Below are 27,804 nucleotides of genomic sequence, written 5' to 3' on the forward strand. Positions count from 1 at the left end.
GCAACAGCTGGAGGCACCCTGTTTGGGAATCACTGGCGTAGAATACCCCTATGCAAATCCCTAATTTAGGCCTCAAATGCACATGGCGCTCTCACTTTGGAGCCCTGTCGTATTTCAGGGCAACAGTTTAGGGCGACATATGTGGTATCGCTGTACTCGGGAGAAATTGCGTTACAAGGTTTGGGGGGCTTTTTCTTCTTTAACCCTTCGTGAAAAGGAAATGTTGGAGTCTACACCAGAATGTTAGTGTAAACATTTTTTATTTTTTACACTAACATGCTGATGTTGCCCTATACTTTACATTTTCACAAGAGGTAAAAGGGAAAAAAGCCCCCCAAAATTTATAACGCAATTTCTCCCGACTACAGAGATACCCCATATGTGAGCGCAAAGTGCTCTGGGGGCGCACAACAAGGCCCAGAAGGGAGAGCGCACCATGTACATTTGAGGTGATTTGCACAGGGGTGGCTGATCGTTACAGCGGTTTTGACAAACGCAAAAAAAACAAAACCCCACATGTGACCCCATTTCGGAAACTACACCCCTCACGGAATGTAATGAGGGGTGCAGTGAGAATTTACCCCCCACAGGTGTCTGACGGATCTTTGGAACAGTGGTCCATGAAAATGAAAACTTGTACAGCCCACTGTTCCAAAGATCTGTCAGACACCAGTGGGGGGCAAATGCTCACTGTACCCCTTGTTACGTTCCTCAAGGGGTCTAGTTTCCAAAATGGTATGCCATGTGTGTTTTTTTGCTGTTCTGGCACCATAGGGGCTTCCTAAATGCGACATGCTCCCCGAGCAAAATTTGCTCTCAAAAAGCCAAATATGACTCCTTCTCTTCTGAGCATTGTAGTTCGCCCATAGTGCACTTCAGGTCAACTTATGGGGTACCTCCATACTCAGAAGAGATGGGGTTACAAATTTTGGGGGGTATTTTCTGCTATTAACCCTTGCAAAAAGGTGAAATTAGGGGGGAAACACATTTTAGTGGAAATTTTTTTTTTTTTTTTACATATGCAAAAGTCGTGAAACACCTGTGGGGTAATAAGGCTCACTTTATTCCTTATTACATTCCTCAAGGGGTCTAGTTTCCAAAATGGTATGCCATGTGGATATTTTTTGCTGTTCTGGCACCATAGGGGCTTCCTAAATGCGACATGCCCCCCGAGCAAAATTTGCTCTCAAAAAGCCAAATATGACTCCTTCTCTTCTGAGCATTGTAGTTCGCCCATAGTGCACTTCAGGTCAACTTATGGGGTACCTCCATACTCAGAAGAGAAGGGGTTACAAATATTGGGGGTATTTCCTGCTATTAACCCTTGCAAAAAGGTGAAATTAGGGGGGAAACACACATTTTAGTGGAAATTTTTTTTTTTTTTTTTTACATATGCAAAAGTCGTGAAACACCTGTGGGGTATTAAGGCTCACTTTATTCCTTGTTACGTACCTCAAGGGGTCTAGTTTCCAAAATGGTATGCCATGTGAGGGTTTTTTGCTGTTCTGGCACCATAAGGGCTTCCTAAATGCAACATGCCCCCCAAAAACCATTTCAGAAAAACGTACTCTCCAAAATCCCCTTATCGCTCTTTCCCTTCTGAGCCCTCTACTGCGCCCGCCGAACACTTTACATAGACATATGAGGTATGTGCTTACTCGAGAGAAATCAGGCTACAAATATAAGTATACATTTTCTCCTTTTACCCCTTGTAAAAATTTAAAAATTGGGTCTACAAGAACATGCGAGTGTAAAAAATGAAGATTGTGAATTTTCTCCTTCACTTTGCTTCTATTCCTGTGAAACACCTAAAGGGTTAAAATGATGACTGAATGTCATTTTGAATACTTTGGGGGGTGCAGTTTTTATAATGGGGTCATTTGTGGGGTATTTCTAATAAGAAGACCCTTCAAATCCACTTCAAACCTGAACTGGTCCCTGAAAAATAGTGAGTTTGAAAATTTTGTGAAAAATTGGAAAATTGCTGCTGAACTCGCCACTTTTATGATGCAGACATAAAGTAGACATATTGTATATGTGAATAAAAAATTTTTTTATTTGTAATATACATTTTCCTTACAAGCAGAGAGCTTCAAAGTTAGAAAAATGCTAAATTTTCAAATTTTTCATCAAATTTTAGGATTTTTCACAAGGAAAGGATGCAAGTTACCACAAAAATTTACCACCATGTTAAAGTAGAATATGTCACGAAAAAACAATCTCGGAATCAGAATGATAACTAAAAGCATTCCAGAGTTATTAATGTTTAAAGTGACAGTGGTCAGATGTGCAAAAAACGCTCTGGTCCTTAAGGCCAAAATGGGCTTGGTCCTGAAGGGGTTAAGGGTCCACACATACCACATTTATTTTTCTTTCTATTAAAGTGGTACTCCGGCCCTAAGACATCATATCCCCTATCCAAAGGATAGGGGATAAGATGTCTGATCACGGGGGTCCCGCCGTTGGGGACCCCCACAATCTCTCATGCAGACACCCACCTGAAGCTGCACAGAGCGATGTTCACTCAGTGTCTGAAGGATCACGACTATGGGGCCGGCGTTTCGTGATGTCATGACTCGGCTCCCTTGTGACATCACACCCCGCCCCCTCAATGAGAGTCTATGGATGAGGGCGTGACATCATAAGGGGGCGGAGTCGTGACATCACAAAACTCCGGGCCCCGCAGTCAAGACCCTTCAGACACAGAGCAAACAACACTCTTCAGCTGCCACAGGTGGGTGTCTGCATGATAGATTGCTGGGGTCCCCAGCGGCCCCCCCCCCCCCCCCCCCGCGATCAGACATCTTATCCTTTGGATAGGGGATAAGATGTCTTAGGGCTGGAGTACCCTTTTAAGTACATTGTGTGTGTTTAGGAGAACATATTCCATGCCAAATGCACAAAAACATTTCCTTATGCAACATTGTTTTGAAATGTACAAAATATCAGAACAACTATTGTAAGAAAGGGAACGCAACGCTGCGTCTATGTGTTCACACCGACATCAGGATTTCCCCTTCAGGCACCATGATGGATATGACAGCTCGGTTATGATCCATTATGGCCAATTATTATCTGTTAGCCAGAAGTCGGTCACATTTTCTTCAGATTTATTTTATTTTTTAATGGATACAATATCAATATACTTCAAAAAACAAATAAAAAAAAATGCAGCTCAGCTCACCATCAGTCTGAATAGGATGTAATCTGAGTAGTTGAGGAGCCGTATCCCACGCTGATAGCATTCACCATATGAAAGATAGAAAATCCAGATCCCGAAAAGTGAAAAAAAGTAAAAAATAATTTTTTTTTTTTTTTAAATGGTATGCATTAAAAACGAAGTGGAAAATGTGAAACGCTGACGTCTTTCGGGCTACTTATTAGCCCTTTGTCATGACTAATAATTTTTAACGCATACCATTAAAATTTAGTAGTTTTTATTTTTACTTTGATCAATTTTCGGGAGCTGGATTTTCTATCTTTCATCAGTATACCGTATATACTTGAGTATAAGCCAACCCGAATATAAGCCGAGGCCCCTAATTTCACCCCAAAAACCCAGGAAACGTTATTGACTCGACTATAAGCCTAGGGTGGGAAATACATCATCCCCCCCATGTCATCATCCAGACCCCCTTCATCATCACCGCCTGTCAATCCCTTCATCAGTGGTCTTAAACCTGCAGACCTCCAGATGTTGTAAAACTACAACTCCCAGCATACCTTCAGCATCATCCAGCCCCCCCCCCCTTTTTGTTTTGTACTCGCCCCCTGGGAAGTTAGCATGAGCTGTAGGGACCGTCCGTTGGGGAGGATTAGTCATTGCGGGCTGTCCATTGTCACCGAAGGGGCCTCTTCTCCGCGCTTCGGGCCCAGACTAGTGACGTTGCCTTGACGACGCACAGGGACGTTGCGCATGAACGTCCCTGTGCGTCGTCGTCAAGGCAACGTCACTACTCCGGGGCCGAAGCACGGAAAAGAGGCCACCCCGTTAAAAATGGACAGCCCGCAATGACTAATCCTCTCTACCGGACGGTCCCTGCAGCATAGATGGCCCGGCCTTGCTGGGATTTGTAGTTTTGCAACATCTGGAGGTCCACAGGTTGAAGACCACTGAGAAGGGATTGGCAGGTGGAGAGTTCCCGCGAGTATAAGCCGAGGGGGGCGTTTTCTGCACGAAAAATCTTGCTGAAAAACTCGGCTTATACTCGAGTATGTACGGTACTTCACTATTCTGCAAAAAAAACCTGATGGAAAAAAGCTAATGCAAGTGTGAACATAGCCTTAGGTCAGTGTTTCCCCAACCAGGGTGCCCCCAGCTGTTGCAAAACTACATCTCCCAGCATGCCCGGACAGCCTTCGGCAGTAGTTTTGCAACAGCTGGGGGTACCCTGGTTGGGGAAACACTGCCTTAGGTATACACAGGATATATGTTGGCCCCTGGAGGGGAGGAGAAAACAAAAATGAGAAACCGTTAAAAAGGAACCCGTCACCGGTATTATGTTGGCCATGCTGCGGGCAGCATGAAACAGGTGCAGGGCGCGGGGCACGGGACACTAAGATTTTCTCAGAGAAATCATAGTTTATTATTTTTATATTATTTATTTATTTTTATAAATAAAACATGGGAGTGGGTTATGTAGTCACAAGAGGCCGTCCCCGTCGTGCCCTAACACGCACACAAGTCCTAACACCAGGCAGCACCAGAACGCTGTATGAGATACAGAAAACAAGGTCTTGTTGCTGCTTACTGTCAGTACATTGTATGCGACACAAAATCCAAGACTATAATGCCCCAGTGTGGAGCCTTCTCCTTCCCTGTCCAGGTGTAGAACCCTGGTTAAAGGGGTACTCCACTGGAATTAATTTTTAATTTTTTTTTTAATCAACTGGTGTCAGAAAGTTAAACCAATTTGTAAATTACTTCTATTAAACAATCTTAATCCTTCCAGCACTTATCAGCTGCTGTATGATCCACATGAAGTTCTTTTCTTTTTGAATTACCTTTCTGTCTGACCACAGTGCTCTCTGCTGACACATCTGTCCATTTTAGGGACTGTCCAGAGCATGATAGGTTTTCTATGTGGATTTGCTACTACTCTGGACAGTTCCTGACATGGACAGAGGTGTCAGCAGAGAGCACTGTGGTCAGACAGAAAGGAAATTCAAAAAGAAAAAGAACTTCCTGTGGATCATACAGCATCTAATAAGTACTGGAAGGATTAAGATTTTTTTTAAAGGACAACTGTAGTGGTCAAAATCCCTGCCCAAATGTTCCCCAAACAAAAGTTATACAATTCAGTCAATTAGTCCTATTTACCTATATGCAGCCGTTTCTGAGATATTAGAGTTGCCAGCATAGCCCAGTAGTCTTGCGTCCGTCCCCTATTCATTACATTGCAGCCGCCATCTTGGGGACGGAGATCTCTTCCTCCCAGCAGTGTTTGTGCTCCCCCCAGCCTCTGTCAGCTCCTCCCTCTTATACATATGCATGAGCGGGTGCTTTCTGAGGCAGCCATAGGCTCATCCTCAGAAACGCCCCTATCTGTAAGATTCAAGCAGGGGGAGAATGAGGACGTCCACAGCTCCTCCCCCCTCCCCTGCTCTGTCTACATGGGACCTCACTTATCACGGGGAGGTTTCAAGTTATCACGGGGGAAAACACAGAGCAAACCACAGAGCAGGGAGGGGAGGACGTGTGTGTGAAGGAGACATATTACACTGCACGGGCTGGTGGTGTATACAGGGAATAAATATCATACTGATTCTGTGTGTGAGGGGGGGGGGGGACTACTGAATGACACATGCTGGGAGTTGTAGTCCCTGTTATGTGTGTGTGTATGCCAGTGTTTCCCAACCAGGGAATGCTGGGAGTAGTAGTTTTGCAACATCTGGAGGCACCCTGGTTGGGAAACACTGGTGTATGAACTACAACTCCCAGGAGATTACAGAGATACAATAGAGGTGTTGGTGAACTACAACTCCCAGGAGACTCCTGATACAATAGAGGTGTTGGTGAACTACAACTCCCAGGAGACTACAGAGATACAATATAGGTGTTGGTGAACTACAACTCCCAGGAGACTACAGAGATACAATAGAGGTGTTGGTGAACTACAACTCCCAGGAGACTACAGAGATACAATATAGGTGTTGGTGAACTACAACTCCCAGGAGACTACAGAGATACAATAGAGGTGTTGGTGAACTACAACCCCCAGGAGACTACAGAGATACAATAGAGGTGTTGGTGAACTACAACTCCCAGGAGTCTCCTGATACAGTAGAGGTGTTGGTGAACTACAACTCCCAGGAGTCTCCTGATACAGTAGAGGTGTTGGTGAACTACAACTCCCAGGAGTCTCCTGATACAGTAGAGGTGTTGGTGAACTACAACTCCCAGGAGTCTCCTGATACAGTAGAGGTGTTGGTGAACTACAACTCCCAGGAGTCTCCTGATACAGTAGAGGTGTTGGTGAACTACAACTCCCAGGAGTCTCCTGATACAGTAGAGGTGTTGGTGAACTACAACTCCCAGGAGTCTCCTGATACAGTAGAGGTGTTGGTGAACTACAACTCCCAGGAGTCTCCTGATACAGTAGAGGTGTTGGTGAACTACAACTCCCAGGAGTCTCCTGATACAGTAGAGGTGTTGGTGAACTACAACTCCCAGGAGTCTCCTGATACAGTAGAGGTGTTGGTGAACTACAACTCCCAGGAGTCTCCTGATACAGTAGAGGTGTTGGTGAACTACAACTCCCAGGAGTCTCCTGATACAGTAGAGGTGTTGGTGAACTACAACTCCTTTATACACTCAAACAGCAGAAAGCTGACAGGGCATGCTGGGATGTATAGTCTTACAACAGCTGGAGTCACCTCTGCAACTCCAAGCATGCACATACAGCAGAAAGCTGACAGGGCATGCTTGGATGTATAGTCTTACAACAGCTGGAGGCACCACTGGAATTCCCAGCATGCCCGAACAGCATATAAAATAACTGGGCATGCTTGGAGTTGTAGTTGTGAAAAAGATGGAGGGACCAATATCAGGACAGTTTTATAGACAAACAATTATGTTTTTTTTTACCATTTTTCCTTTCACTCTCCACTCTCCAGTGTCCACACTACAGTGAGCACGGAGGCAGCTGCTTCATCACTGGACAGGAGCAGCATGGGGGAGGGGGAGATGAGCAGAAGGGGAGGGTGTATGCAAGGGGGGGGGGGGATAGAACAGGGGGAGGGCAGCAGCTTACAGGAAGTAAGCACAAGGCATGATGGGAGATGTAGTTTTATTTTCACTTCTCCTCAGTAATTCGTGTGCTGATAACGGGAGAACGACTGGGCCAATTTTGATGGGGGAGACATCGTTGGAAAGGTCTTTCAAATACCTATTAAATAAGGTAAAAAAAAGTTTTTTTGCCCAGCACTGCAGATGTCCTTTAATAGAAGTAATTTACAAATATGTGTAACTTTCTGGCACCAGTTGGTTTAAAAAAATAAAAATAATTTCCAGTGGAATACCCCTTTAAAAAACTCTGGAACTATTAAAATGATTATACTGTTTGTCTCTAGAGCTCCTATGTAAACCTATGTGTCTCCGTAGTTACAGACTACGAACAAACTGTGTAGTCTGATTCTATAGTCCATGTATTACTCTGTTGTGGATGGTTATAAAAAAAAAAAATAGAACAAATTTTGACATGTCAAAGAAATGTCCAAAAGTTTTGATCGGCTGGGGTCTCAGTGCTGGCAGCTACATATAGTCTGGGGAGGGGTACGGCAGCGCATTTCGCTGCTCAACTCTTCCAAACACTCCGCAGAAGACAGGCTGCAGACTACAATGGAGACAGTCTTCTGCAATGAGCGCCAAGCAGGGGAGCGAACGTCGCTTCTACATGCTTCCCCTGGCTGTATATGGGGATTGGTGGGGTCTCAGCATAGAGAGACTGATAAAAACTTTTGACAGTAATGTGTTAACTAACTCCACAGAAGACTGACTTCTAAACCATTCTCACTACTTGTGTCATGAAACTGAATCTCATTCAACCTGTGCAAGGATTAAAGGGGTACTCCGCCCCTAGAGATCTTATCTCCCATACAAAGAATAGGGGATAAGATGTCTGATCACCGGGGACCCCCTCAACCTCAGCTGCGGCACCCCAGACATCTGGTGCATGGAGCGAACTTCGCTCCGTGCCGGATGACTGGCGATGTGGAGGCTTGCGATGTCACTGTCACGCCTCGCTTGTGATGTCACGGCCATGCCCCCTCAATGCAAGTCTATAGGAGGGGGCGTGACAGCGTCACGCCCCCTCCCATAGACTTGAATTGAGGGTGGCGTGGCTGTGACGTCAAGAGCCTTTGGCGCCACACCCGAGGCTCTAAACGAACACTGTGTGCAGCATGGAGATCGCTGGGGACCCCCACAATCAGACCCTTTGGATAGGGGATAGGATGTCTAGGGGCGGAGAACCCCCTTAAAGGAAAACTGTCAGCTTTCCCTCCCCACACTAACAAGCGGTACTGGCTGGTAGCGCTGGGGACGCTGATCAGTTTGATTGCTAACTGACACTCTGATGTCAGTGCCGCATGCCGCCCAGCTCATCAATATTCCGGGAACCGCCCAGTTTTGAAGAGGTTTGCTAAGGGGATTTGCTTCTAAACTGGGCGTTTACCGAGACAAGTGTCATCAAAGAGCACTTAGACAGAAAAGAACAACCTTAACTTCAGAAGCTCATAAGTACTGAAAGGATTAAGATTTTTTAATAGAAGTAATTTACAAATCTGTTTAAAGGGTACCTCTCATCAAATAAACTTTTGATATATTTTAGATGAATGAATGTTGAATAACTTTCCAATAGCATGTTAATGAAAAATATGCTTCTTTCTATTGTATTTTTCCCGATCAGTCCTGTCAGCAAGCATTTCTGACTCATGCTGGAGTCCTAAACACTCAGAGCTGCCAGCCTGCTTTGTTCACAGCCAAACAGGCTGTGAACAAAGCAGGCTGGCAGCTCTGAGTGTTCTCCTTTGTGAACAAAGCAGACTGGCAGCTCGTAGTGTTTAGGACTCCAGCATGAGTCTGAAATGCTTGCAGCCAGGACTGGTAGGGAGAACCCTAGTGGTCATTTCTTCAAAGTGGAAAATTAAATAGAAAGAAGCATATTTTTTAATAACATGTAATTGTGAAGTTATTCTGCATACATTAATCTATAATATATCAAAAGTTTTTTTTTTTATGAGAGGTACCCTTTAACTTTCTGGAGCCAGTTGAGATATATTATATATATATATATATATATATATATATATATATTTATATTTATATTATTTCCTGGATAACTCCTTTAAGGCCGAACGGCGCGGCGGATCCGGGCACGGTAGGGATCAAATTGATCAGCGTCCCCCGCGCTACCAGTACCGCTGTACGTGGAGGAAAGAATAGATGCTCATACACAACATCACAGGACGCTCTGGAGAACAGTAAGGAACACATGATTTCATATAAAAATGTACTTGTCTCAGTCATCAGGTCCTTCCATTGAGAAGATGGTCCTACGGAGACGGAGGCTGCTGTATGGCGTTTTATAGGCCAGTGAGAAAAGAAAGATACACATACGGTGAATGGTTAACACACCATAGGGCCCTTCAGCGGATGGGCCACAACAACACCCATCATGACGAGAAGTTGTAGGGTCCCAAAGGCTGAATGTTGCAGACCACTGATATAGAGGACAAGACATAGCGTCCTGCAGACACGGGAAGGTCGATCTATGAGACAGAGGTACAAGCCCATGTGAAACACACACTGAACGACAAACCGAGACTCTAAAATGAAGGAAAGCTGTGTTATCTAGAGGAAGGATGATGAATGTGTGTTCTCTTGCAGTGCATGGAGAATATGGCCAGTATAGACTACAGTGATCCTCTACCTCAGTGTTTTCCAACCAGGGTGCCTCCAGCTGCTGCAAAACTACAACTCCCAGCATGCCCGGACAGCCGTTGGCTGTCCGGGCATGTTGGGAGTTGTCGTTTTACAACAGCTGGAGACCCCCTGGTTGGAAAACACTGCTCTACCTGCTGCAAACCTTGTAGTTTTGTAACAGCCAGGGTGTCACAGGTTGGGTGATAACACTGCACTACATATACCAGAAAGAATAAAGTTCTGCCATATTGTGCAAGTTACAAGTCAACTGGCAATATATACCTATAGAATCATTATATAACAGTGGTCCCTCAAGTTACAATATTAATTGGTTCCAGGACGGCCATTGTATGTTAAAGCCATTGTATGTTGAGACCATAACTCTATGGAAACCTGATAATTGGTTCTTAAGCTCCAAAATGTCATCAGACAATAGGAAAGTGAGGATTAAAGAAAAATAAGTAGATAACTAATAGAGATAAAGCAAATCCTTATATATAAAAGTAATAAAGATCTGCTGGGAGCTGTAATCACTGTCTATGTAGAGGACAGGAGCTTCTTCAGGGTCCTGTACAGTACACATGCAATGTCCCAAAAAAGTAACGCCGCCCTTACCTGGTGTCCAAATGAGCAGGTAACCCTGGTACAGGTAAAGATTACAGAACATGTAATACCTCCCTGTACTGTAGGGGGCGCTACCAGACACCAGTCAGTGCATATACTTCAGTAATACAGGTAAAGAGTACAGAACATGTAATACCTCCCTGGACTGTAGGGTGCGCTACCAGACACCAGTCAGTGCATACACTTCAGTAATACAGGTAAAGAGTACAGAACATGTAACACCTCCCTGTACTGTAGGGGGCGCTACCAGACACCAGTCAGTGCATACACTTCTGTACTCTTTACCTGTATTACTGAACATGTAATACCTCCCTGTAGTGTAGGGGGCGCTACCAGACACCAGTCAGTGCATACACTTCAGTAATACAGGTAAAGAGTACAGAACATGTAATACCTCCCTGTACTGTAGGAGGCGCTACCAGACACCAGTCAGTGCATACACTTCAGTAATACAGGTAAAGAGTACAGAACATGTAATACCTCCCTGGACTGTAGGGTGCGCTACCAGACACCAGTCAGTGCATACACTTCAGTAATACAGGTAAAGAGTACAGAACATGTAACACCTCCCTGTACTGTAGGGGGCGCTACCAGACGCCAATCCGTGCATACACTTCAGTAATACAGGTAAAGAGTACAGAACATGTAATACCTCCCTGTACTGTAGGGGGTGCTACCAGACACCAGTCAGTGCATACACTTCTGTACTCTTTACCTGTATTACTGAACATGTAATACCTCCCTGTAGTGTAGGGGGCGCTACCAGACACCAGTCAGTGCATACACTTCAGTAATACAGGTAAAGAGTACAGAACATGTAATACCTCCCTGTACTGTAGGAGGCGCTACCAGACACCAGTCAGTGCATACACTTCAGTAATACAGGTAAAGAGTACAGAACATGTAATTCCTCCCTGTACTGTTGGGGGCGCTACCAGACACCAGTAAGTGCATACACTTCAGTAATACAGGTAAAGAGTACAGAATATGTAATACCTCCCTGTACTGTAGGGGGCGCTACCACGCTTCTTCCGGCCATTGACACATTTCGCAGATCTGGACTGTCTGTACATTGTATGTTGAGTATGGTTTCAAGTTACAATGGTCCAGAAAAAGAACAAAAGAGATCATTGTATGTTAAAACTATTGTATGTTGAGGCCATTGAAAGTTGAGGGATCACAGTATACAGATTTAGCCATTAACAACCATTATAAACTATGAGTTTTCAGGAAACTGAACTAGACCCCAATACATCACAATGCAAGAGAAAGCACAGGTAATGGGATGAAGTGGTGACGAGGAGGCCAACAAACCTGCAGCCACTTTACATGCAACACGTTGAGCATGTAAGACCAATTTACCATAAAGCCGCCATCCCGCTCGGGCTCAGATGTGTTTAATTGCTTAATGCACAAACAAAAAAAAGAAGAGAAGGGACAGTAAGGTAAAGATCTGTTTGTGTCACGAGAAGCACATGAAGATATTACAATCTGTATACAGGTAGGTTAATACTTCCCGTCAGACGGCAAGTGTACAAAATCAGCAGGGGTCAGATCGTTTCTTCCTTCACTGTATTGCGGCTCTACTGCAATCCTGCACTGTGCAGCCATTACCTGCTTGAGGTTTGTTTTCTTCTAGCAAGGCAGCAGCTACGGCGGTCCCTAGTGTGTAGGATAGGGTCGACACCCTGACGGTAATTTTATATGAAAAATACTAATATTTATCCAACCGATCCTCCAACTTCCAGAATGTTGCACTATAACCTATACCAGTGTTTCCCAACCAGGGGTGCCTCCAGCTGTTACAAAAATACAACTCCCAACATGCACGGACAGCCAACGGCTGTCCGTGCATGTTGGGAGTTGTATTTTTGCAACAGCTGGAGGCACCCCTGATTGGGAAACATTGACCTATACTATATACTACTATATAGTTCAACATGCTGGGAGTTGTATTTTTGCAACAGCTGGAGGCACCCCTGATTGGGAAACATTGACCTATACTATATACTACTATATAGTTCAACATGCTGGGAGTTGTATTTTTGCAACAGCTGGAGGCACCCCTGATTGGGAAACATTGACCTATACTATATACTACTATATAGTTCGACATGCTGGGAGTTTTATTTTTGCAACAGCTGGAGGCACTCCTGATTGGGAAACATTGACCTACACTATATATTACTATATAATCCAATATGCTGGGAGTTTTATTTTTGCAACAGCTGGAGGCACCCCTGGTTGGGAAACATTGACCTACACTATATATTACTATATAATCCAATATGCTGGGAGTTTTATTTTTGCAACAGCTGGAGGCACCCCTGGTTGGGAAACATTGACCTACACTATATATTACTATATAATCCAACATGCTGGGAGTTTTATTTTTGCAACAGCTGGAGGCACCCCTGGTTGGGAAACATTGACCTACACTATATATTACTATATAATCCAACATGCTGGGAGTTTTATTTTTGCAACAGCTGGAGGCACCCCTGGTTGGGAAACATTGACCTACACTATATATTACTATATAATCCAACATGCTGGGAGTTTTATTTTTGCACATCAAAACAAAAATGGTTCTGTTAAATAACTACAGATCGGGACGCAAAAAAAATGACCCTCATACAGGCCCGTATAAGGAGAAATAAAAAAAGTTATAGGCGTCAGAATAGGAAGAAAAATGTCTCCTTCATGTGTGTATCCTGTGAGGTCACGCATATATAATTAGTTATGCAAATGAGCATGGCCGGTAATTTTTTTTGCAAGAAAGGTGGCCCCATGCAGGCTGTGATACAGTGAAGGCCAGACAGCAAGTGCAGCAGTCATGTCCTTACACTGGGAGAGCAGGGGAGGGACGAGCTATGGCCCCTACACTGGGAGAGCAGGGGAGGGACGAGCTATGGCCCCTACACTGGGAGAGCAGGGGAGGGACGAGCTATGGCCCCTACACTGGGAGAGCAGAGGAGGGACGAGCTATGGCCCCTACACTGGGAGAGCAGGGGAGGGAAGAGCTATGGCCCCTACACTGGGAGAGCAGGGGAGGGAAGAGCTATGGCCCCTACACTGGGAGAGCAGAGGAGGGACGAGCTATGGCCCCTACACTGGGAGAGCAGGGGAGGGACGAGCTATGGCCCCTACACTGGGAGAGCAGGGGAGGGACGAGCTATGGCCCCTACACTGGGAGAGCAGGGGAGGGACGAGCTATGGCCCCTACACTGGGAGAGCAGGGGAGGGACGAGCTATGGCCCCTACACTGGGAGAGCAGGGGAGGGACGAGCTATGGCCCCTACACTGGGAGAGCAGGGGAGGGACGAGCTATGGCCCCTACACTGGGAGAGCAGGGGAGGGAAGAGCTATGGCCCCTACACTGGGAGAGCAGGGGAGGGAAGAGCTATGGCCCCTACACTGGGAGAGCAGGGGAGGGAAGAGCTATGGCCCCTACACTGGGAGAGCAGAGGAGGGACGAGCTATGGCCCCTACACTGGGAGAGCAGGGGAGGGAAGAGCTATGGCCCCTACACTGGGAGAGCAGGGGAGGGAAGAGCTATGGCCCCTACACTGGGAGAGCAGGGGAGGGAAGAGCTATGGCCCCTACACTGGGAGAGCAGGGGAGGGACGAGCTATGGCCCCTACACTGGGAGAGCAGGGGAGGGAAGAGCTATGGCCCCTACACTGGGAGAACAGGGGAGGGAAGAGCTATGGCCCCTACACTGGGAGAGCAGGGGAGGGAAGAGCTATGGCCCCTACACTGGGAGAGCAGGGGAGGGAAGAGCTATGGCCCCTACACTGGGAGAGCAGGGGAGGGGAGAGCTATGGCCCCTACACTGGAAGAGTAGGGGAGGGAAGAGCTATGGCCCCTACACTGGAAGAGCAGGGGAGGGAAGAGCTATGACCCCTACACTGGGACCTACATGGCCCCTACACTGCGATTGCGGATGTCCGCCATTACCGGCGGGTCCCTGGCTGCTGATAGCAGCCGGGACCTGCCGCGAGCACCGGTCCGGTGCTTGCGGTCATGGCGGAGCGTAAATGTACGTCATTATGTGTTAAGTACCACAGCACCATGACGTACATTTACGTCCATTGTCGTTAAGGGGGTTAAAGGAATATTCCGCTGCTAGAAATCTTATCCCCAGATGTCTGACCGCGGGGGTCCCGCTGCTGGGACCTCCTCGATCTCTGTGCAGAACCCAGCGTTCAGAACAAACGCAGGGTTCCGGCGGCAGTGGTCGTGACGCCATGCCCCCTTATGACGTCATTGAGAAAAACTTTAGACACGTCACAAACGTTTTGACCGGTCGGGGTCTACATGCGTTTTGATCGGTCGGGGTCTACACGCGCTTTGATCGGTCGGGGTCTACACTTGGAAAACAAGTGAGGAGAAATGTGGGGTAGAGCACTTCACTCTCTGACTTGCAGCCAATTACCTTTATTTTGTTGCACTGTATAGAAAAGCATTGTCAACTATACCTTGTTTTATTTTATTTATTTTATAATCATGACGGTTTACGGGTGACCCCTCTTAGATCCCATACAGTAACATATGTCAGAGTCGCCCGTCAGAGGCATAACGTCAGGCAACAGGCTGAAAACCTAAAGTCTTTGTATTATTGGAAATACCATATAAAGCAGTGTTTCCCAACCAGGGTGTCTCCAGCTGTTGCAAAACTACAACTCCCAGCATGCCCGGACAGCCAAAGGCTCTCCGGGCATGCTGGGAGTTGCAGTTTTGCAACAGCTGAAGACACCCTGGTTGGGAAACACTGATATAAAGTCAAGCATGAAAGCATCTCTGCTTATCATTGAGCGGAGCTTTTACTTCCTCTGCTGCCAGTTATTAGAGTTGAGCGAACTTACAGTAAATTGGCTCGTAGGGAACCTTGCAGCTCGGCTGTTGATTACTTTAGTCTGCATAAATTAGTTCAGCTTTCCAAGGGCTCCAGTTGCCTGGAAAAGGTGGATGCAGACCTAGGAGACCTAAGACTGTCATCCCGGACTTTTCCAGGCAACCAGAACCCTTGGAATAGGAAAAGCTGAATTTAAACAGACTAAAGTAATCAACAACCGAGCTGCAAGGTTCCCTACGAGCCAATTTATTGTAAGTTCGCTCAACTCTACCAGTGATATTATCCCATGGATGCATGTTTGGCCCCTGCTTTTTACTGCGCATGAATGTGTGGCCCAGTTTCTTGTATGCACCTAAATATTATAGAAAAAAAACAGACTTAAAAAGGGGTACTTTGGTGAAAAACAATTTATTTATTTTTTAAAATCAACTGGTGCCAGAAAGTTAAAACAGATGTGTAAATTACTTCTATTTAAAAATCTTAATCCTTTCAGTACTTATTAGCTGCTGTATTCTCCACAGGAAGTTGTGTAGTACTTTCCACAGTGCTCTCTGCTGACGCCCCTGCCCAGGTCAGGAACTGTCCAGAGAAGGAAAAAATCCCCATAGCAAACCCCTCCTGCTCTGGACAGTTCCTGACATGGACAGAGGTGTCAGCAGAGAGCACTGTGGTCAGACTGGAAAGTACTACAAAACTTCCTGTGGAGAATACAACAGCTGATAAGTACTGGAAGGATTAAGGATTTTTAAATAGAAGTAATTTACATATATCTGTTTAACGTTCTGGCACCAGTTGATTTAAAAAAATAAAATACATTTCACCGATAGTTCCCCTTTAAAGGGGTACTCCGCCCCTGGCATCTTATCCCCTATCCAAAAGGATAGGGGATAAGATGTCAGATCGCCGCGGTCCCACTGCTGGGGACCCCGGGGATCGCCGCTGCGGCACCCCGCCATCATTAATGCACAGAGCGAGTTCGCTCTGTGCGTAATGACGGGCGATACAGGCACCGGAGCAGCGTGACATCATGGCTCCGCCCCTCATGAGATCACGGCCCATCCCCTTAATGCAAGTCTATGGCAGGGGGCGTGACGACCGCCACACCCCCTCCCATAGACTTGTATTGACGTGGGCGGGCCTTGACTTCGCGAGGGGCGGAGCCTTGACGTAACGATGCTCCGGCCCCTGTATTGCCCGTGCAGAGCAATCTCGCTCTGTGCAGTAATGATGGCGGGGTGCTGCAGCAGCGATCCCCGGGGTCCCCAGCAGCGGGACCCCGGCGATCTGACATCTTATCCCCTATCCTTTGGATAGGGGATAAGATGTCTAGGGGCGGAGTACCCCTTTAAGGTAAGGTAGGTAAGATCCTAGTCATGCATTCTTTCAAGTAAATGAGATATACAGATAATGCAAATTTCTCCCATACATTTTTCATCACATAATAAAAAAAGGCACAAAAAATTGCAGATAGAAAGATATAATGGTGCAGGTAAATCCTCTGATACCAACCCCATAGATGACTATTATTGTAAATTCGTATATTTTTCTATACTAGATAGATTCTCCCTCCATCGCTTGCTCCGCTATACATTGTCAGTATCGGCCTTTTCTCTCACACAGAGGACTGAGCCTATGCAACTGGAATCTGGGCCGTTCCCATTGTTCGCCACAAAGAGCACATGTTGTCAGGTCAGCTATTCAGCCGCGGTAACCGCAGGGAGCCGGACTGACGTTTTACTTTCCACTCATTTGTCATATTATTATGTACTTACTGAGGCTCTGGCTTCTGCAACTTTGGCTTTTTTCAATCTGGTCTTTGCAGCGTCCAAATCCAACCTCTTATTCTGCAACAGTTTCCGTTCTCTCTGAGGGAAAGAAAACAAAGGCGGCTGCGTTACTACATCTGCTGCCGAATGGCTCAATAAGCAGCACCAGAAATAAAACCTGGGTGTGAATTACGCCACTTTTTTTAACCTAATAAAGTTTATCAAATTTGAACAGAAACAGAAGTGGGCACGCAGAGTTCAGAGTCTTAATCAAGGATCAGACTTAAAAAGGTGTTACGCTGCATTCACACCACGTTTTTGCAGTACAGTTCCCGTATACATTTTCAATGTGAAAACCGTATTGAAAACCGTATGCCAAATGATGCAACCGGTTGCATCCGTTTTGCATCTTGTACAGTTTTGTCCATTTTTTTTCCCGTACCCGAAACCATAGCCTACCTTGGTTTTTGGTCCGGGTGAAAAACCGTATTAAATCATATAAGTTTTATTTAAATTATTATTATTATTATTATTTTTTTTAACATGGGAGTCAATGGGAACTGTACAGAACCGTATGTGCGTATGGTTCCATCCGGTTTGCACCATACGGTTTTTGATACGGGATCGCGGATGTCTGCCATTACCGGCGTGTTCCTGGCTGCTGATAGCAGCCGGGACCTGCCGTGCATGCTCGCAGTCATGACTAAAAACTTCAGATCACGGCACAAAAAATGAGCCCTCATACCGCCCCGTAAACGGAAAAATAAAAAATAAAAAGTTATAGGGGTCAGAAGATGACAATTTTAAAACGTATACATTTTCCTGCATGTGGTTATGATTTTTTTTTCAGAAGACAAAATCAAACCTATATAAGTAGGGGATCATTTTAATCGTATGGACCTACAGAATAAAGAGAAGGTATAATTACCGTATTTTTCGCCCTATAGGACGCACCGGCGTATAAGATGCACCCAATTTATAGGTGCAAAATCTAAAAAAAAAATTAAGATTTTTAACCCAATAGTGGTCTTCAACCTGCGGACCTCCAGATGTTGCAAAACTACAACTCCCAGCATGCCCGGACAGCCGTTGGCTGTCCGGGCATGCTGGGAGTTGTAGTTTTGCAACATCTGGAGGTCCGCAGATTGAAGACCACTGCATAGGAGGTAATACTCACCTGTCCCCGCCGCTCCGGACCCGTCACCGCTGCCCTGGATGTCGCTCCATCGCTGTCGCCGTGTCCCCGTCGCTCCGGAACGTCTCTGCTGCCGGCCGGGTATCCTCGCTCTCAGTCGCCGCCATCACGTCGTTACGCACGCCGACGCACGTACGTGATGACGAGGAAGGAGAGCGCCGGCCATACAGGGGATCCCTGAACCGAGAAGACACCGAGGAGGCAGGTAAGGTCCCTCCCGGTGTCCTGTAAGCACTAACCCGGCTATTCAGTCGGGCTGTTCGGGACTGCTGCGGTGAAATCGTGGCGGTCCCGAACAGCCCGACTGAACAGCCGGGTTAGTGTCACTTTCCTTTCAGACGTGGCGGTCAGCTTTGATTGCCGCGTCTGAAGGGTTAATACAGGGCATCATCGCGATCGGTGATGTCCTGTATTAGCTGCGGGTCCCGGCCATTGATGGCTGCAGGGACCGCTGCGATAGGGGTGTATTCGCAGTATAAGACGCAGCGACTTTCCCCCCCCCAGTTTTGGGGAAGAAAAAGTGCGTCTTTTACGGCGAAAAATACGGTATTACTGAATGTACTGCGTAGAAACGGAAGCCGCCAAAAGTTACAAAATGGCGTTTTTTCTTCAATTTTGCCACATAATGATTTTTTTTCCATTTTGCCGTAGATTTTTCGGTAAAATGATGTCATTACAAAGTAGAATTGGTGGCGCAACAAATAAGCCATCATATGGATTTTTAGGTGCAAAATTTTAAGAATTATGATTTTTTTAAAGGTAAGGAGGAAAAAACGAAAGTGCAAAAACGGAAAAACCCTGAGTTCAAAAGGGGTTAAATGCCGTCTATCACTAGAAAACCATTCTTGGTCCAACGGGATTTGTCACAACACAATCTGGCATATGCTCCACTAAAGGGCTTTTCCCCACCAAGGGCACTTATCCTCAATCCTGCAGATAAAACATGTGACTGGCAGGTGTCCAACCACTAGAACAGTGTTTCCCAAGCAGATGTTGTAGTTTTGCCACAGCTGGAGGCACACTGGATGGGGAACACTGGTTTAGAGGCTTATGACACAAAAACGAGACCTAATATTCAAGTGTCCTGCTAGTCACTCGCTTTTACGGAGATTTTTCCCTGAGACTCATCTCATCCTTTGCTTTAAGAACTTGTTGAACCGGAATAAGGTGTTAGTCACCGTACAGAGAACGCGACAAGATCATCATCATCCTCCGCTTCTCTGCACAGCCAGAAAGGTCCGGGCCTGTGTTTTATACTTACAGATATTGTTTTATAATCTCCTTCTATAAAATTCCTCAAGGGAGTGAGAAAATTAATGGCTCCAGTCTGTACAAGTTCTCGGTGAGCCAATCCTATTCGCTTCTGGGTTTCCCCGCATTTGACCAGAGCATTTCCTGAAACACAAAGAAAACTGCGTCACCATCAGATCATCAAGAATCGAAAAATGAATGTAATGTCAGTATCCAGGGGCCCTTTATAGAAAAGAACGTATACAAAATAAGCTGGGCTGGGCGTGTTCAAAAGTTTACATACCCTTGAATGTTTGGCCTTGTTGAAGACACGAACTGACACAAACAGGTTAAATAGGAGATTAACAGGTTAATATCCCGCAACACACTCTTGAAATTGCATTTTGTGTCTGTGTATAAATAGTTAATGAGTTTGTTCGTTCTCACGCGGATGCATTGAGAAGGCGATAAACTGAGCCATGGGGAGCAGAAAAGAACTGTCACCTGTGTAACAAGGTAATGGAACTTTATAAAGTACTAAATATACTCAAAGCCTTGATGATGCCGGTCAGTCCTGCACAACTGCGTATTAGGAAGTGTAAATGTGTGGACCTCTTGATACCAAGCCAAGGTAGGGTGACCAGGAAAGATCTGGCTGTCAGGGCATGATGGGAGTTGTAGTTTTGCAACAGCTGGTGGCACCCTGGTTGGGAAACACTAGTGTCTACTGGTGTCACAACAGGAAGTTTTAGCTTATTATTAGAGATGAGCGAATTTACAGTAAATTCGATTCGTCACGAACTTCTCGGCTCGGCGGTTGCTGACTTTTCCTGCATAAATTAGTTCAGCTTTCAGGTGCTCCCCTGGGCTGGAAAAGGTGGATACAGTCCTAGGAGACACTTTCCTAGGACTGTATCCACCTTTTCCAGCCCACCGGAGCACCGGAAAGCTGAACTAATTTATGCAGGAAAAGTCATCAACCGCCGAGCTGAGCAGTTCGTGACAAATCGAATTTACTGTAAATTCGCTCATCTCTACTTATTATGCCTAGTGGCCAGAATGAAAACTGCATTTATTTTAAAATATAAATAGTAAAATGTAAAGAGAAATAAACAGACATTTCATAAAATAGAGATCGCTCCAGGTTTAATCCCGGAGGCTCATTAAAAAAAAAAAAAAAAAAAATCATGGCTTATTAAAAGGCCACTAGGGGTCCCCATACCACCCAGAACATAATCCTGTCCAGCTGCAGCGTCATCTTTGTCCCAGCAGCAGCAAAGGTCAGGACAAAGTCCAGGAAGTGAGGGCGGGACAAGCACTCCTCTGTACTCACTCCTGTCCTATCAGACTGCAGCATGAAAACAAAGAGGAGAGGGTTACAGAGCAGCCTGCGGTGATTGGATGAAAAGACACAGCACAGCAGACTAAGGGAGGAAGTGAATGCATGGTGAATGAGGGCGGGCTCAGTGCTTATCCCAGACACACCCCTTCCAAAGCAGTGTATGTCAGAATGAGTAAGCAGCACAACAGATTTGTGACCCAAATACAGAAGTCAGACACATAAAAAGACAAGTAAAGAATTTGCATGATCTAGTGAGTAACCTATAGAAGCATTATTATGTTCTGTGATATGATAGGTATGCTTTAAGACATTGCGCGTTCTACGGGCGGTTACACTGCGCGTTCTACGGGGGTTACACTGCGCATTCTACGGGGGTTACACTGCGCCATAGCAAACCTATGCTGCTCTGGATAGTTCCTGAAAGGGACAGATGTCAGCAGTGAGCACTGTGGAGAAAACAAAAAATATATTCAAAAAGAACAGTTTCCTCTGTAGTATACAGCTGCTAATAAGTACTGGAAAGGTAAAGATTTTTTTTTAATAGAAGTCATTTACAGATCTGTTTAACTTTCTGGCACCAGCTCATTTAAAAAATAAAATAAATACGTTTTTCACCGGAGTACTCCTTTAATTACTTATTTTGTACATAAATCAAAAACAAGAATTGTCCTATGACTACACATAATGACAACCATCTGGCTCACCCTGTAATTATTCTGCATTTCACATTTTTTTAAAGGGGTACTCCGGTGGAATTTATTTATTTATTTATTTATTAATTTTTAAAGTCAATGGTGCCAGAAAGTTTGTAAATTACTTCTATTTAAAAATCTTAATCCTTCCAGTACTTAGCTGCTGTATGCTCCAGTGGAGGTTGTGTAGTTCTTTCCAGTCTGACCGATTTACATAATGTCAATATATGCACAAGGCTACAGTCTGCAAAAGTTTGTCCTAACAAGTGTCCCTCCAGCTGTTGCAAAACCACTCCGGGCATACTGGGAGTGATAGTTTTGCAATAATTTAAAGGGGTACTCCACTGGAAAACTTTTTTTTTTAATTTAAATAAACTGGTGCCAGAAAGTTAAACAGATTTGTAAATTACTTCTATTTAAAAATGTTAATCCTTCCAATACTTATCAGCTGCTGTATGCTCCACAGGAAGTTCTCTTCTTTTTACATTTCCTTTCTGTCTGACCACAGTGCTCTCTGCTGCCACCTCTGTCCATGTCAGGAACTGTCCAGAGCAGGAGAGGTTTGCTATGGGGATTTGCCCCTACCCTGGACAGTTCCTGACACGGACAGAGGTGTCAGCAGAGAGCACTGTGGTCAGACTGAAAAGAACTACATAACTTCCTCTGGAGCATACAGCAGCTGATAAGTACTGGAAGGATTTTTAAATAGAAGTAGTTTTCAAATCTGTATAACTTTCTTTCTACAGTTGATTTAAAAAAAAAAAAAAAAGTTCTCACCCCTTTAAGTACACATATATAGCTTAAAGGGGTATTCCAGGAAATATATCTATCTATCTCTCTATCTCCATCTATCTAGCTCAACTGGCTCCAGAAAGTTAAACAGATTTGTAAATTACTTCTATTAAAAAAATCTTAATCCTTTCAGAACTTATGAGCTTCTGAAGTTAAGGTTGTTCTTTTCTGTCTAAGTGCACTCTGATGTCTCGGGAACCGCCCAGTTTAGAAGCAAATCCCCATAGCAAACCTCTTCTAAACTGGGTGGTTCCCGAGACACGTGAACAACCTTAACTTCAGAAGCTCATAAGTACTGAAAGGATTAAGATTTTTTAATAGAAGTAATTTACAAATATGTTTAACTTCCTGTAGCCAGTTGATTTTTACAATATTATATATATATATATATATATATATATATATATATATATATATATATATATAAATAAAAGTTTTTTCCTGGAATACCCCTTTAAAGGATTAGTGCAATAAAAAAAAATATCCCCTATCCAAAGGATATGGAAAAAGTTATAGATTGCAAGGGGGGGGGGGGGGTCCTGACCACTGGGACCACCGCTGTGGCCCTGATCTCCTGAACAGGGCCCCAACATTCTGCCAGAAGCAGCCAATGGCTGTCCGGGCATGCTGGGAGTTTAAGTTTTGCAACATCTGGAGGGCCACAGTTTGAGACCACTTTTGTACAATTACAATATTAACTTGTTCTGGGCCAAACACTGTAAGATGAACACACAGTAAACCCTCAAAGAATGCATGATAAATGAGGAACCGAGAACCTGTCACAGAAAATCCGGTCTGGGCAAGGCCCTGATCACCATCACAATTTGTGCCTCTGAGGCAGGACACGTCAGAATGACATAAAGATGTATCCATGCTCTGACAGGCACAGGCCCATTCATTTCAATGTTGGGAGTGTAGTCAGGTAGCGACTATGTTCAGGTCATTTTCTGACTCTTGAGAAGCCGGTTTCCAGCAGTTTATAGTCCTAGACAATGATTGCATACGTACGGAAAATAACCCGAATGTAACCACTACATGACTACATACAGGCCATTGAAATGAATGGGGGTTTTCACCTGCCCAAGAAGGGATATGCAAACATGTCATTTTAAAAAGGGTAATCTGTAAAACACGGTACACTGGAAATATATATATATATATTTTTTTTTTTTCTATCAACTGGTGCCAGAAAGTCTGAAAGGGATGATACTTTTGGAGAGGTTTCACTGTCTATTGTAACTAGAGACTGTTGCCGACATTTATCATTGTCGTTACAGTTTTTTGTGTCTAGAAACGGTGTAAGCAGGTTTTATTTGCGCCTTTTATTTTACAAATTTCTTCTGATTTTGAGTTGTAATCCACTGATTTTGCCAATGCACGTGATATGGAAGGGTTTTATGAACTGAACCTTTTTGTGAAAAGGCGTAAAAAAGGCGCAAAGCCACTGGAAAAAAGTCTCTAAAAATACACCAGCCCAGACTTAGCTCAGCTTTTTGGTGTATGTGAAGAGACATTTCAGAAAATGTGACCTGCACAAAATTTATGAAATACTCAACGGCCATTCAATACATTTGGCGCTCCTACACATTACAGAACACAAAAAAGGTGAGGAAAAATGCTTCACTTACACCTACAATGATAAATGCTTGACTTACACCTACAATGATAAATGCTTGACTTACACCTACAATGATAAATGCTTGACTTACACCTACAATGATAAATGCTTGACTTACGCCTACAATGATAAATGCTTCCCTTACACCTACAATGATAAATGCCGGCCTGTAACTCTAAAGAGCTAGTCACTGGTTCCAAAAGCCCTAAAATGTCAATCAAAATGAGAAAAAAAAATGAAAGCAAATACCTAACAACGATAAAGCAAGTTCTGACATATAAGAGACAGAAATAGCCGCAGGGAGCTGACAGGGCCCAGGGTAGTACATACATTGCACCTGCACAGCCATAGCTCAATACACCAGTGTTTCCCAACCAGGGTGCCTCCAGCTGTTGCAAAACTACAATTACCAGCATACCCGGACAGCCTTTGGCTGTTCGGGCATGCTGGGAGTTGTAGTTTTGCAACAGCTGGAAGCACACTGGTTGGGAAACACTGGTTTAAGATAAAAGCTAGCTAGATCCAGGCTACCAGAGTGTTTCTTTAAGATAATCTTTTCCAACCAGTGTGCCTCCAGCTGTTGCAAAACAACAACTTCCAGCATGATCGGACAGCCAACCGAAGTGAGAGCCCACTCAGCCAAAAAGCCCTGTATTCCTGTGACAGGTCCACTTTAAGCTGTTTGCACAGATAAGGCTCTATATACAGCTCCTATGGTCTCTGGTGGAGGTGGGTATTACATTACTTCCTGGGGGCTGCAAAGACCAATAATGTTTCTCTGACCAGTATGTGCCGCCAATATGGCCGAACCTTATAGACAATACAGGAAGGAAGTGTATACCTCCAATATGACCAGATCTATACAGACAATACAGGAAGGAAGTGTATACCTCCAATATGACCAGATCTATACAGACAATACAGGAAGGAAGTGTATACCTCCAATATGACCAGATCTATACAGGAAGGAAGTGTATACCTCCAATATGACCAGATCTATACAGACAATACAGGAAGGAAGTGTATACCTCCAATATGACCTAATCTATACAGGAAGGAAGTGTATACCTCCAATATGACCAGATCTATACAGACAATACAGGAAGGAAGTGTATACCTCCAATATGACCGGATCTATACAGACAATACAGGAAGGAAGTGTATACCTCCAATATGACCAGATCTATACAGGAAGGAAGTGTATACCTCCAATATGACCAGATCTATACAGACAATACAGGAAGGAAGTGTATACCTCCAATATGACCAGATCTATACAGACAATACAGGAAGGAAGTGTATACCTCCAATATGACCAGATCTATACAGACAATACAGGAAGGAAGTGTATACCTCCAATATGACCGATCTATACAGACAATACAGGAAGGAAGTGTATACCTCCAATATGACCGGATCTATACAGGAAGGAAGTGTATACCTCCAATATGACCGGATCTATACAGGAAGGAAGTGTATACCTCCAATATGACCTAATCTATACAGGAAGGAAGTGTATACCTCCAATATGACCGGATCTATACAGACAATACAGGAAGGAAGTGTATACCTCCAATATGACCGGATCTATACAGGAAGGAAGTGTATACCTCCAATATGATCTAATCTATACAGGAAGGAAGTGTATACCTCCAATATGACCGGATCTATACAGACAATACAGGAAGGAAGTGTATACCTCCAATATGACCGGATCTATACAGACAATACAGGAAGGAAGTGTATACCTCCAATATGACCAGATCTATACAGGAAGGAAGTGTATACCTCCAATATGACCGGATCTATACAGGAAGGAAGTGTATACCTCCAATATGACCGGATCTATACAGACAATACAGGAAGGAAGTGTATACCTCCAATATGACCGATCTATATAGGAAGGAAGTGTATACCTCCAATATGACCGATCTATATAGGAAGGAAGTGTATACCTCCAATATGACCGGATCTATACAGGAAGGAAGTGTCTACCTCCAACATGACCGGATCTATACAGACAATACAGAAAGGAAGTGTATACCTCCAATATGACCGGATCTATAGAGGAAGGAAGTGTATACCTCCAATATGACCGGATCTATACAGGAAGGAAGTGTATACAGCCAATATGACCGGATCTATATATAGACAATACAGGAAGGAAGAGTATACCTCCAATATGACCGGATCTATACAGGAAGGAAGTGTATACCGCCAATATGACCGGATCTATACAGGAAGGAAGTGTATACAGCCAATATGACCGGATCTATATATAGACAATACAGGAAGGAAGAGTATACCTCCAATATGACCGGATCTATACAGGAAGAAAGTGTATACCTCCAATATGACCGATCTATACAGACAATACAGGAAGGAAGTGTATACCTCCAATATGACCGATCTATATAGGAAGGAAGTTTATACCTCCAATATGACCGGATCTATACAGGAAGGAAGTGTATACCTCCAACATGACCGGATCTATACAGGAAGGAAGTGTATACCTCCAACATGACCGGATCTATACAGGAAGGAAGTGTATATCTCCAATATGACCGGATCTATACAGGAAGGAAGTGTATACTTCCAATATGACCGGATCTATACAGACAATACAGGAAGGAAGTGTATACCTCCAATATGACCGGATCTATACAGGAAGGAAGTGTATACCTCCAATATGACCTAATCTATACAGGAAGGAAGTGTATACATCCAATATGACCGGATCTATACAGACAATACAGGAAGGAAGTGTATACCTCCAATATGACCGGATCTATACAGACAATACAGGAAGGAAGTGTATACCTCCAATATGACCAGATCTATACAGGAAGGAAGTGTATACCTCCAATATGACCGGATCTATACAGGAAGGAAGTGTATACCTCCAATATGACCGGATCTATACAGACAATACAGGAAGGAAGTGTATACCTCCAATATGACCGATCTATATAGGAAGGAAGTGTATACCTCCAATATGACCGATCTATATAGGAAGGAAGTGTATACCTCCAATATGACCGGATCTATACAGGAAGGAAGTGTATACCTCCAACATGACCGGATCTATACAGACAATACAGAAAGGAAGTGTATACCTCCAATATGACCGGATCTATACAGACAATACAGGAAGGAAGTGTATACCTCCAATATGACCGGATCTATACAGACAATACAGAAAGGAAGTGTATACCTCCAATATGACCGGATCTATACAGGAAGGAAGTGTATACCTCCAATATGACCGGATCTATACAGACAATACAAGAAGGAAGTGTATACCTCCAATATGACCGGATCTATACAGGAAGGAAGTGTATACCTCCAATATGACCGGATCTATATATAGACAATACAGGAAGGAAGTGTATACCTCCAATATGACCGGATCTATACAGGAAGGAAGTGTATACCTCCAATATGACCGATCTATACAGATAATACAGGAAGGAAGTGTATACCTCCAACATGACCGATCTATACAGACAATACAGGAAGGAAGTGTATACCTACAATATGACCGGATCTATACAGGAAGGAAGTGTATACATCCAATATGACCGGATCTATACAGACAATACAGGAAGGAAGTGTATACCTCCAATATGACCGATCTATACAGATAATACAGGAAGGAAGTGTATACCTCCAACATGACCGATCTATACAGACAATACAGGAAGGAAGTGTATACCTACAATATGACCGGATCTATACAGGAAGGAAGTGCATACCTCCAAT

At 44.4% G+C, this 27,804-nt stretch overlaps 1 protein-coding gene across 1 annotated transcript in view; it reads right to left on the minus strand.

The window, feature by feature from the left end:
• SH3GLB1 (SH3 domain containing GRB2 like, endophilin B1) overlaps positions 1-27,804 on the minus strand; it is a gene marked incomplete in the record, with an annotated part of 74,287 nt that overhangs the window by 23,249 nt on the left and 23,234 nt on the right. Inside the window, 3 exon segments of the mRNA XM_056523215.1 lie at positions 11,864-11,953; positions 17,180-17,272; positions 19,630-19,763. Of these exon segments, the coding sequence (XP_056379190.1) occupies positions 11,864-11,953; positions 17,180-17,272; positions 19,630-19,763 (317 nt within the window).

The sequence above is a fragment of the Hyla sarda genome, chromosome 6 (genome assembly GCF_029499605.1).
Source record: "Hyla sarda isolate aHylSar1 chromosome 6, aHylSar1.hap1, whole genome shotgun sequence".
NCBI lineage: Eukaryota > Metazoa > Chordata > Amphibia > Anura > Hylidae > Hyla > Hyla sarda.